The sequence below is a fragment of the Arvicola amphibius genome, chromosome 4, assembly GCF_903992535.2.
Source record: "Arvicola amphibius chromosome 4, mArvAmp1.2, whole genome shotgun sequence".
NCBI lineage: Eukaryota > Metazoa > Chordata > Mammalia > Rodentia > Cricetidae > Arvicola > Arvicola amphibius.
Genome location: NC_052050.1, coordinates 138,667,966 through 138,680,839, shown reverse-complemented (window position 1 = coordinate 138,680,839; position 12,874 = coordinate 138,667,966). Strand labels below are relative to the sequence as shown.

General features: G+C 44.4%; 1 protein-coding gene across 3 annotated transcripts in view; it reads right to left on the bottom strand.

Annotated features, from left to right (window-relative positions):
• The window catches only part of Rbpms (RNA binding protein, mRNA processing factor), a 149,343-nt gene that overhangs the window by 77,207 nt on the left and 59,262 nt on the right, over positions 1 to 12,874 (bottom strand). For all 3 annotated transcript variants that reach the window (XR_005284925.2, XM_038324578.1, XM_038324579.2), the window contains exons 2-3: positions 3,088 to 3,165; positions 1,125 to 1,163 (exon numbers count right to left, since the gene is read on the bottom strand). Coding sequence is in view for 2 of the 3 variants with exons in the window: in XM_038324578.1 (XP_038180506.1) it covers positions 1,125 to 1,163; positions 3,088 to 3,165 (117 nt within the window). In the remaining variant the exon portion in view is untranslated. The remainder of the gene's footprint in view (positions 1 to 1,124; positions 1,164 to 3,087; positions 3,166 to 12,874) is intronic.

The window sequence follows — 12,874 nt, the reverse complement described above, 5'->3', positions numbered from 1 at the left end:
ATTTAGAGAATCGCTTTTGTAAAAAAGGAAAAAAAAAATCAGAGGTGGTTGGAAGGTGTGAGCAGCAGTGACCAGGGGACAGAGGAGAATCTGGGTTGGAGAGACTCTAGTTTCCTAAATCAAATTCACTGTACCTCAGCTTCTTCGTCTTTTAAAATGCAAAGAGAAACCGAATCACCCTTTGGTTCACTGTAAGTGCAAGGAATATAATGACACAACAGTAAACATCCCTGTGTTCGCACTGCGCAACCGCAACCACCAAATGAACCTTGTCACCAGAGCCAAAGCCATGCCTTTCCAAACAGCTCCAATTTACTCAGGCACGGAAGGACACTGCTCAGAGAAATGGGTCCCTCCCTTTAAATCTTCAGTGTGTTGGCTGCCTGCAGTTTAGTTCATTTCTGATGCAGCAGAAGTTAGGGACTCGGAAGTGTTCAGCTTCAAAGGTAAGAAATGTTTAGCCAGCCTCTGAGACATAAGAATTCCAGAGCCGTCAGTTGTCCCTCTGCATTCTACACCTGCTCTTGGTTCCTCTGTGCTCTGACGGGTCTCATGGACATCAGAGTAGTTTATAGACATCATGTAGTCTATAAACTACAAATATTCCACGAAGAGGACTACTCAATAACTGTGCATAGAGCTGGAGAGATAGGTAAGTGGCTAAGAGCTCTGACTGCTCTTCCTGAAGACCTGGGTTTGATTCCCAGGACCAACATCATGGCTCACAACTGTAGGCAACCCCAGTTACAGGGACTCATCCCTCTTCTGGCCTCCATGGGCATTGAATGGAGACATAGCATAAGAGCAGGTAAAACTGTCTGTCTATCTGTAAAACAAATAATAAACCTCAAAAAATTATGACTAAGAGAATTTAGATGATATGTTTATTGAAGAAACAAATTAGTTTTACTGTAACTGATGGAGGCACTATGACTGTACCTTCTGAATCTCAAAACTTCCAATCTACAGACTGTGGAACTAGACACCATTTTCCTATACTAATTCCCAATCAACTTCACCTTTAATTTTGATAACACATAGGTCAAATCCTCACTGAAACAAAAGAATACTTATTAGGCTTCATTAGCAAAAGGTGATCATTTTTATAAGTTCTAAATTCTTACCTGTTTAGATGTGAGTTTTATAAGAGAACCCTCATAGCCCTGAAAAATAAAGAGCAAGTTTAGAATGAAGAAGGGAGCATTACAATTCCATCTTCCTCAAGTAAAGTGATCAACTATGTTGCCCTTCTCAATGCCTCCAAAGTTAGCTGGAGACACAGATTACAGACAAGGACATAAGACACACGGTAGTGTGAGTAGTTCAGTATAGAGTGCTTGCCCAGCATACATAAAAGCCTTAGATTTAGCCCCCAATATTACAAAACAAAACAAATTACCATATGAACACTACCAGGAAGGGCTGAGCAGGAGACATACAGCACTTAGCTGAGCTCTGCTTGCTTACTGAAACAGCCGCTTTCCATGGCAGAATTGGATGAGAACATGAAACGCCTCCCTGTTTCTATTCCCCTCATCCGTAGAAGCTGCTGGCATTCCTGTCTTCCTCTAGTTCATTTCTCTTGTGCTTATTTCAGGAAATATCAACAGCACTGACAGGTGACAGAAGGGGGAATACACCATTGACATGAACAACCACTACAAATATTAGTGTAGAGACAGATTTGCAGACCAGGGTCAGCTGTGCTGGGCTGAAATTAAGAGAGGGTTGCTGGGGATGTTCTGACTAGGAAGACCTGACTTCAAAGTTCGGGTTTCTGGGCAGGGTGCTGGGACTGGTTCATCCTCACCTCTTCCCAACAGGACACTGAGTTACTTCAGTGCTGCCTCTGCCTACTGTACAAGGGGCACTTTCTCTTAGAAATCCTGGAGATTTAAAACCTTGAAGGCCCCAGATGCAAAATAACAAATGGTATTTCATTCACGTAAAACAGTACCAGCAGGGTCATACCATGCTCAAATCACTACAGGAATCAAATGGTTTCTCTGCTGTCCCCGCTACTGATGCACTATGGGAACGTCTATCTCTCCACGTTCACACATCAGCTCACTCGCATCTTTGGGGTTGTGTCTACCTGTCGCCTGAGCCTTTCTCCTTCCCAGCCCTTGTGTTTTCTGTTGCCACATCCTTCCTTACCAAGCTGAATCTTATCTCTCAGTTGTCCTTCTCCAATCAGGTTGGTCTTGAATCAGAAACCCCCATCTCTTAACCAGCCCCACGAGGCTTCAGTAGCCTTCCTACTGCAAACAAAACTGCCCTTAACTCACAGGTTTTGAATTCATGATGCCTTCCAAGCCACATTATAGCTTCCAAAGGCCAACTTTCAAGGTTTCTTGATGGTATAGTTACTTAGGTTTGAGCCAACTTTCAGGTAAGGTTAAGCTCACTGTTAAAGTTTCGATCCAGCACTATTTGGTCTCTCTAAAGCGAGCTCACTTCCAGAGGAACAAGGGGAAACTCCACCACACAGTTCATTAATTACCAGCTTCCCTTCAGTTCTCACAGTTAGCCTACAACATTTGGTTTTGTTGAACATTTATGGCTTTTGGTGTGACTTATTCACACCCATACATAATTGTCTAAAGTACTATCCCAGCCAATAGAGCCACACCTGCCAACAGGGCTCAAATCATAATGCTGCATTTCAACTATAAATACGTACTAAGTTATTTATACTTTTTGGGGGAGGGTGTGATGCTGGGAAAAATCAAGCCCAGGGCCTTATACACATTAGGCAAGTGCTCTACTAGAGAGCTGGTCTATCCCGACCCACCACGGAACTCTTACACTCTGCGCTTAGGGGCATGCCTCTAACTGAAGGTTACTAAAGCTATCGACATGGACTAGGGAATGCTGGGGCAGGTGCCTCTCCATAGCAGTGAGAAAAGAGTCTTCTGAACTCACTACCAGAGACCAAAGGACAATGTTAGACCATCGTCTCAAAGAGACTGTATATCAGAACTCTGATCTGAACTTTCTTTTATTAACATCTATAAATAAATTACAAGGCACTTCCTCCAACATTCTCCCCGCTGTAAAGGCCACAAGGAAACACTCATAAAGTACCTTGAATGGTCTGAAGAGCAGGTAGAGCTCCCGGGGTTTGATGTCCAGGGGCAGACCGCTGACAAATAGGGTCCGGACCTAGAAAATAAGGTGGCAGATGAGCAAGGCTGTGGAAAACCCACAGGCTACCTCTCACCCTGAACCATCGGCTCCTTGACTCCTCTCACAACATCCTTTCTATGACATGATGAACTGACCGCTGTATAATTTTAATATTAGTTTAAAACCATGTCATAAAGACAGTAGATTTTCTACACTTCTACTCTAACCACAGCAAAAGACATACTTGAAAAGAAAACCGTAAATTTATGGTTTCTCTTGCTTACGTCTCGTGCCCCTTGATGGTGTTAATTACCATTATTTTAATAAGAATGAAAGTGCTGAGATTCTATCAAGCACCTACACAGAAGCCAGCAGGCACTGCTCTCCTTTGCTTCTCACTGGCTGCTGTTTCTTCTGTGTTCCATGAATTCAACCAACATGTATACCTTCAAGGTACCCACTAGGTGCCAATGACCAAAGTCATACAGGACACGTGTGTAAACACACATGGTGGGAGACACCGAGCACAAACTATGTGTCTGATGCCTACAACATGCTTCTGGCAGAAAATCAGAGAAAGGGAGTAGCAGGTGTTCGAAGGTGTGTGGATTAATATCCGGGTCTTCTATTCTGTTCCATTGGTCCTCCTATCTTGGGTCTTATGCCAATACCAAGCTGTTTTCAATACTGTAGCTCTATAGTAGAGTTTGAAGTCAGGGATTGTGATGCCTCCGGAAGTGTTTTTATTGTTCAGGATTGTTTTGGCTATTCTGGGTTTTTTGCTTTTCGATATGAAGTTGAGTACTGTTCTCTCAAGGTCTTTGAAGAATTTTGCTGAAAGTTTGATGGGCATTGCACTGAAACTGTGCTAGATCTATTTCTATGTAAAGAATCAAAAATCAGTATGGTCTTTTTATTGTTCCAACACAGCAAACAGGCCATCTGAATGTTCATACATGTTGTTATTACATGGCAATCTCAGAATTCAGACTGGCTTCTTTAAATTATTTTGAACATCTATGCTATATCTTAAAAATGTAGAAATTGTTGTTTTCACACCACACACACACACCCCCGACACAGTGAAACCACAGTTGAGATAATGTATTACCTTTAACAGTTTCCTCATGCCTCCCACACCACCCACCCTTTCAGAAACAGGGTCTCACCACACAGACCAGGTAGGCCCTGAACTCACTGAGAGCTGAGCAGGACTGCAGGTGTAAGGACTACCATTTCTGCCTTCACACCTCCCTTTCGCCCTGCCTCTTCCTCCAGCCCTGCCCCGCCATCCTAGCCATTGCTATCTTCTATCGGTGCTGATTAGGATGATCAGGATGGATTAATATGGATCCCAAAGACAGAACGGAACCACAGAATAAAAGTGCCGAGTTTGTCTCCATTCATTCACATTAACATAAAGTTAATCTCATCCATACTGTTAAAGTCGACCCGAAGTCCCCCGCTTCTCACTGCAGAGTATTCTGTGGTGTGGATGCACTAATCCATAAACCTGTTGCTACAAATAGTAAGATGGTTTGACTAAAAACAAAATCTCTCCTTCCACTCTTTTAAGGTTCAGAGCACTGCAAATGCTCGGAGTGCTTTGAACAATGCGTGCTTTGCTGTTGTTGGATGGAGGAGTCATTAGGTCAAGTTTGTTGACCAAACTTCTTATGTGGTCCTCATTTCTTCTTTCATCTTTGCCACACAGAGAGCTCCCGAGGAACAGGTAACGTTGCTTACAAGCACACTAGGGGACTCTACTGTCCACTACGCCGCCTGCCTTCTCAAGGGGCAGACACTCTGACCAGGACGACCTGGACAAGAGAGTTAACCCTAGCTTCAGGTTCTTCAAGTACCCACCACACCCCTAACTCCGTGCTGTGTGGGGAGTGGACTGAAGATCTGCGCGGGAACAGTGGGGTTTGCGGACCGTCTGTTTTACAGTTACATCATTGCTCCAGCGCTGCTATACACCAGTGAGATGCTGGTGTGTAGCGGACATGTTTAAGGAGTTCACCCAGGCAATTAACTAACACTTCCACTACTGTCTGAAAGAAAGAGGTTTTATAGACTTGCTAAGCAATTTACCAACAGAACTCACTAAACACCCGGGGATTGTGAACAAAAGACAACTTAATATACTTGAGGTCTACCTAAAACACAATAGTATACTATACCAGCAAAAAAAAAAAAAAAATATGTGCAAAAACAGGGTGTCGAGGTGGCTCAGAGGGTAAAGGCACTTGCCACCAAGCCTAACCACCTGTGTTCTGGAAAGAACCGCTCGCTACTCAGGTGCCCTCTGACTGCCAAATGTATTTACTCACACACACGTAAGTGGATAGAAAAAAATGCACTGTGTGCAAGGAAAAGACATACTTTGCTCTCGGTACTTAGAAAGGGAAACTGTCCTTTACAATACAGATGCCAGTGGCTAGCTTAAGCTACTGGCCAAACAGTATTGCAAATAATATAGTTTCTGTGTGATTATTTCGGGTCTGGGTAGCCAGGAAACAAACAAGCAGCCTCAGCCTACAGGTTACTAAATTCATGAGTACGATGGTTTAAAATCCTTTCTAGTCGCTCCACATTTGGTAAAAAATAATCAGTCTCGTAAAAGAGGAGGAGGGGGGAGAGCAAAGAAAGAAAATCCAGAGAATTAACAAGGGGAAGAAAACATTGTAAATCTCAAGTCACGCTTTTCTGTGGCAACCAGGGAAAGCATCATAGGATTTAAGACAAATTTCATCACCGCAGGTCAGTGCATTGGAACGTCCTCCTGAATGTGCAGTGTCTTTCGTAACGAAGTCTGTGGAAATCAGAGAGATCTCCTCGCCTGCAGGGAGCTTACTGTCATAAACTCGACAGTCACCCATGGCAACAGAAAGCTTAACTAAGTCACGTGATGACCCAGCTGGAACCAAAGAGTGAGATAAAGGTCTAATACTCCAAAAAGTCATGTGTCCCCCCCACACACACACTTACACACAACGCCATGCTCGAATAACAGACACATGAACTTACAGAGGGCAACCCTTAATTTCCAAGCACTGTCTATGGACACGGATGTGCTGGGCACTGTGCCTTCAAAACACACATGTTCATCAGACAGGAAGGGGCATGTCTCAGTCAAGGACAAAGAGAGTTCAAGAGAATGAAGCTGCTGACAGCTATTTCCCAAAGGGATTCCATGGCTGTAACTACTTCTTTTTGCCCTAACGAGGCTGAAAGAATAAATGACAGTATAAACCACTGTGCGCGGGGTGTGTGTGTGTGTGTGTGTGTGTGTGTCAGATGAACATCCGTGGCTTAGCCACCTTCTAGCACTACTGAAGAGGCTACAGCTGGGCTTCAGATAAAAACAACCATGTAGTCTTCAGTAAGATTGTCATCTGAGCAACTAACTTATAAGCTTCAAAAGTCACCGTGCAAACCGGGAGCTTGCCTGGACCATTAGACTGATAACATACTTTGTAACAAGGACCCATGGCAGTGCATCTGTTTAGCTAGCCCTCCATAAACCTTTAACATCCTCTAAGTTTACCTTTTTTTTTTTTTTTTTTTTTTTTTTTAACTTTTGACAAGATCTTACTTATAGCACAGGCAGACCTCAAATTCACAACCCTCCTACCTTAGCCTCCCAAACTGGGACCACAGGCATGACCAACACACTGGGATTCCATGGGTCAGATCTGCGTGTGTACATGCTCAGTGTGTGAACACATGTGGAGGGCAGAGAGTAATCTGTAGGAGTTGGTTCTCTCCTTCCACCATGTAGGTCCCAGGAATTGAACTCAGGACGTAAGGCTTGACGGCATGTGCCTTCCTTCACCTAGGGCCGATTCACTGGCCTACTTCACGTTTTTTTTAGACCTACAGATAGAAAAGAAACTTCTAACTGTGCTGTGTAAACCATCCCTTTGTAGAAACTATCCTTCTGTTAGCAAAATCCAAATAAAGTATTTCTGAGGGGGCTGGAGAGATATCTCAGAGGTTAAGAACACTAACTGCTTTTCCAGAGGTCCTGGGTTCAATTCCCAGCAACCACATGGTGGATCACAACCATCTGTAATGAGATCTGATGTCCTCTTCTAGAATAAAGGTATACATGCAGGATAGATAGATAGATAGATAGATAGATAGATAGATAGATAGATAGATAGATAGATAGATAGATCGGATCGATCTAAGAAAAAAGAGGATCTCTCTTAGGTAGTGTTACTAATCACAGCACCCAGGAAGCAAAAGGAGGGTGATCTCCAAGTTTAAGGCCAGCCTGGTCTACAGATAGTTTCAGGACAAACAGGGTTACACAGAGAAGCCTTATCTTGAAAAACTAAAAAAGAAAAACAAACAAACAGGCATCCAAATGACCAAGGTAAGTTTTCTTGTCAACAGTTCTGAAGATGTCATAGAAAACAAGATGGTCTAATTTCTCAGTAACACACAGAATCAGGAGTTGCACCACCAATGACAAATCCCTACATGTGACAAGTAGGCATATAATCAGTATCTTTTTAAGACTCCCCTCCACTAACATTAAGGATAACAAAATAAGTCAGAGATTGCTAGGTGTGGTGACACACATCTGTGACCACAGAAGAATGGCCAGAAGTTCAATGCCAGCCTGGTCCACAGGAGACCCTGCCTCAAACAAGCAAGCAGGGGCAAAGATTGAAAGAGACATGCCCGCACAAGGAAGAAGTCAGGACATGAAGGAAAATACCCTCTCTAAAAAATACACAGAATTTTAAGAGTGCACTCTCATCAACAAAGACAGACTAATATACAGTTGATAATAAAATCACTCATGTTTCAACTCATGAAAGATAACTCAAATGTACTTAAGGGATATGAACAAATTAAATTATAAATAATAATTACAGTTTTTTTATAGATGTACAGACTCTTGGCAGTGGTGGCGCACGCCTTTAATCCCAGCACTCAAGAAGCAGAGGTAGGTGGATCTCTGAGTTTCTAGGCCAGCCTGATCTACAGAACAAGTTCCAGGACAGACAGAGCTACAGAGAAACCTGTCTTGAAAAGAGTGCAGGGGGTGTGGGGTAGGGATGGGGGATACTCAGAGTCACTAATTTGCACATTTAAAACGGTAACTAGATAGTCATGTCTACTGACGAGAAACAGGCCTCATTTTTATGTCATGCTCTAAGATAGGAAAGACACTGGGGGGAAATATCAAGTCATCCACACATCAACAGCAGAGGAGGTGAGGATATTACAGAACTTTCCTCTATTGTACATGGTTAAGTATGTGCGGTCGGGAGCACTGCCTCCAATTCCCTCAAAAATATAAAGGCAGCATCCCCACAGCCCCCAGTTTTCCTGTTCATCCTTGATCCAGGGGACCAGGTTTTACCTAGCAAAAAGCAACAACATTAAAAACCTGACCACATTTGTGTAACATGGCTCACTTTTCAACTCTGACCACAAGTCTGTGTTTCTTTTTGCTTTGTTTTGCTTTGCTAGGTTGGCTTGGAATTCTGTAGCCAAGGGCAACCTTGAACTCTTGATCCTCCTGTTTCCATCTCCCAAGGGCTGTCATTATAGGCGTGCTCGTGCTGGTTAAGTCAATGTTTCCTAACATCTACAACTAAGACAAAAACATACCACCTAGAAAAGGTCACTGGTGACTCTTAAGTACAGCCTGGGGTGCAGGGCAATCCTGGTCTCTGTCAATAGGGTCTTGCCTTAAGACCGGTCCACTCCTCTATACAGACCAGTGAGAGGCTTGGCCTTAGGACTGAGACAAGTAAGACTCTCTCAGGCCTTCCATCTGAGCACTGGGAAGGCAGAGGCAAGCAGATCTCTGGGAATGAGGCCCCCAGATCTACAAGTGAGGGCTAGGCCAGTGGGGGGCTACAGAGGCCATTCTGCAGGGGAGGGAGGAAAAAGGAACTTCCTATTTATCTAAGCACTATCAATCCTACAGGGCTAGAGTTGTTTCAGCACTGAGGTTAGGACCCAGTTCCACTTATTCACTGGTTAGATTAGTCTCAGTTATCTAATACCAAATGGCCAACCCTGAAAACAGACACACAAGCAACATTATACAGACTGAGTGCACGTGTGCGGTGGTGGACAAACTCCACTTGAGGTTCTTCACTCTGGCACCAACTGGGTCTGCAGGGGTCCCCGGTAACTGTGCACAAGGCTTCAGCATCTTCACACGAAAGAATGTGTAAGAATTGCAAACGCGGGAAACTGTAAACAAGGCTCTACCCATGGTAGTCACCTGACGCTCAGCTGAAAACCCTCCAGTGCCAGCTCAGTTCACCTGCAGAGTATACGTTATCCCAACAAGACAGTGCCAGGTGTCTGTACAATAAACCAAATGAGCCAAGGCAAGCCTTCATACAATAACTAGGAAGGAAGAGCCATGGGTCTTGTTTGGGAAGTCGCTTAAGTTGGATGTGGGAAACCCTGAGTTTGATGCCCAGCATCATGTAAACCAGGTGTGGTGGTACACTTGGGAAAATGGAGGCTTGTGGGTCATGAACTCGAGGTCATCCTTCACTTTGTAAAAGGCCTGACTATGAAACCATGTTCTCTTCCCAGCCCCTCCCCTGGCACACAACAAGCTACCATACAAACCCAAGAACGTCCAGAGGGCTGGAGAGAGCTCAATCCACAAAATGCTTGCGGCACAAACGTGAGGACCTGCTGATCCCAAAGCCGTGTGAAAGAAGGAGCTGAGGCTATCTAGGTATACAGGGAGGAGGGCTTACAATCCCGGCATCGACTGGGCGGATCCTTGAGCCTCACTGGCTAGTAAGCCTAGACAAGTAAGAGCCCCAGGCTAGACACACACACACACAAATATCCTAATAGAAATGGAAGCATAGATAGATGCGTAGGTAGGTAGAAAGATAGATAGATAGATAGATAGATAGATAGATAGATAGATAGATAGATAGATAGATAGATAGATGGCTTTTTGCACTGGTTTTGGAGTTCTGTTGTATAAATTTTAAAAGTCACGAGGCCAATTTGCTTGTCTGCTCCAAGAAACATCACCTCTCCATTGCAAAGTTTCCCCGTCTTAAGTCATACTTACAATTATTTGACACTCCTCTTTTTAAGATGCAATGTATTTTTATTTTACTTTATTTTGAGATAGGATTTCCCTCTCACTGTGTAGCCCCCAGCTATCCTGGAACTCACAGAGAGCTGTCTGCCTCTGCCTCCACCTCCAGAGTACAGCAATTACAGGCAAGCACCACCATGCCTTGAAAAAAAATTACATCCAGCCGGGTGGTACGGTGTATGCCTTTAATCCCAGCACTCGGGAGGCAGAGGCGGGCAGATCTTTGTGAGTTCGAGGACAGCCTGGTCTACAAGAGCTAGTTCCAGGACAGGCTCAAAAGCGACAGAGAAACCCTGTCTCGAAAAACCAAAAAGAAAAAAATTATATCATAATTCCTTCCTTCATAATTCTGAACATTCTTTGTTTTATGACTGCTTTAAGACCCATGGCTAACTGTGTCATCTGATATACAGGAAATTATGACAAGAGAAATGCTGGCAGGAGGAGAGAAGCAGACTCCCACATAGACTACTGGTGGGCGCAATCACTCTAGGAAAGTCTGAGGGTTTCTTCTTAAATGTGCAGTTACCATGCAACCCAGCAGTTAACTGCCTAGCTGTGCTTTGCTTCTTTTGTTGTTCTAAGATATGGCTTCTCTGTTGGCTGTCCTTGAACTCAGGTACTAAAAGAACATACCACCAGTACCACCAGTGCCCAGCATATGGCAGCCAGACACTAAGGCCAGTGTGGCTTTCAGGGTGTTTACCACATGCTCGAGGGGAGGAGGCGAGCTGTCAGAACAAGGTGGCTCCCTATAGAGGCTCTGGGGACAGCGTGATGCCTCTCTCAAAAAGTTAGATCCAAGGCTGGTGAGGCCCTTGGGCGACCGTCACCTCTGGTCACCTCTGGTCACCTCTGCTAAAGAGGTCTTCTTGCAGCCTTGAGACCTCGGCTGCTCTCATCAACTGTCACGTGCTTCCAATTGCTACATTTCAGGGTAGCATTTTTTAGCTACTACAAGAGTGAAATGAATTATGAGACGTAGATAATATAAAGACTAGGAGCAACAATGGGGCTTCCTCTTTCCGTGATAGGCCTGAGGTGACCTGTGACAAAGGTTCAGTACTCTACTGAAAACGCTACAGGATCCGGCAAATCAAGAGGCTCAAAACTGATCGTTCTTTGTAAGAATCATGAAAATGCCCAGAGCATCATGGGTAGGCATATCCAAAAGGCACCAAGTAGGAAAGATGTTACTTGAAAGAAGCCATGGGTGTTGTTCCAGGGTACAATGGTGGCATTGGCAGGTGCGCCCCGGCCAAAGAGCAGGGCTGGACACACAGGGTCGGTGGCCAAAAAGCAGAACTGAATTTTTGTTGTGTATACTTAAAACTGCAGAGAACATGCTGAACTTAAGGGTTAGACACAGATTCTCTGGTCATTGAACATATCCAGGTGAACAAATGACTTAAGATACATTGTTGAACCAGAGCTCATGGCTAGATTAACCCAAGGTGAGCCCCACCCAGGAGCTGACTGATCCTCACTGAAAAGAAGTAAAATGCCTCTATGCCAGAAGAAGCAGCCGCAGAGAAAGAGACAGCAGAGAAGAGAGTGAAGGCAGAAAAACACGGATGGGGATAAACTGTGCAAAACAGATGCAAACAAAAGCTTAAAAATAATACAAGTAACAGAGTTCACAGAAGCCAGGTTAGGATTTTCCATTTTGTGAATGCTGTCTTTACCCTATTTATCCATCCTGCGTATGGGTAAAAAGATGGATAAATGTGTATGGAGGGAGGGAGGGAGGGAGGGAGGGAGGGAGGGAGGGAGGGAGAGGGAGGGAGGGAAGCAGACAGACAGACAGACCCACCCCTGTGGAACTGGCTCTCTCCTTCCACCCGTGGGTTCCAGGGCTGAACTCAGGCTGGCAGGCCTGGTGCACCCACCACTCTTACCTACGCAGCCATCTTACCGGCGCGTTTCAAACCGAGGCAGTTTCTAAAGCTGTTTTTCCCAAGTGGGAAAGAATTTTCAAAACCCTCTGAACCTAGGGGCATGTGAAAGATTCCTTTAGAGTGGACATGACCTGGCCCGTCAGTGACCTCTGGAATCCAGCGTGCCAGCTCAGCTCTGGCTGGAACACGGATGGAGATATGTGCGGGCAGAACAGCCCTCCCTGTGCCAGAGAGAATGTATTCTAATATGACCAAATAAAGACACAACCAGCAACATCCCACATGGGCAGCTCTGTCGTGCCAAAGCTTTTCAATCACTCTTCCAAATGGCCACATCTAAGCTGTGACAATTTACTTGGATCCAGTGGAAGAATTTCTAAATCATCTAAATATAATAAAGGACGTCATCAGAGAGCTGACACAGCACATACAGGCACAGAACAAAATTATGCCCATTAGAAAATCAGATCTTTTGAGTGTGGCCACTACCATAATATCACCCTAACTGATGTTAGGTCAAAGGTACATGGAGCCGGAGAAATAAAAATGGGCCTGAATTCTGTGCCTCTCACTCAGCACTGTCCAGCGTCTGGACAAACAGCCTATATAACCCTCTGGTGATCTTTTACTATAACAACCATCTTTTTTATTTTTGTCTAAATAACTGCAATCTGTGCGCTGTGGGATATATCACTTATTACTACATTTCAATTTTATGAGTGATGCCATCTTCTAT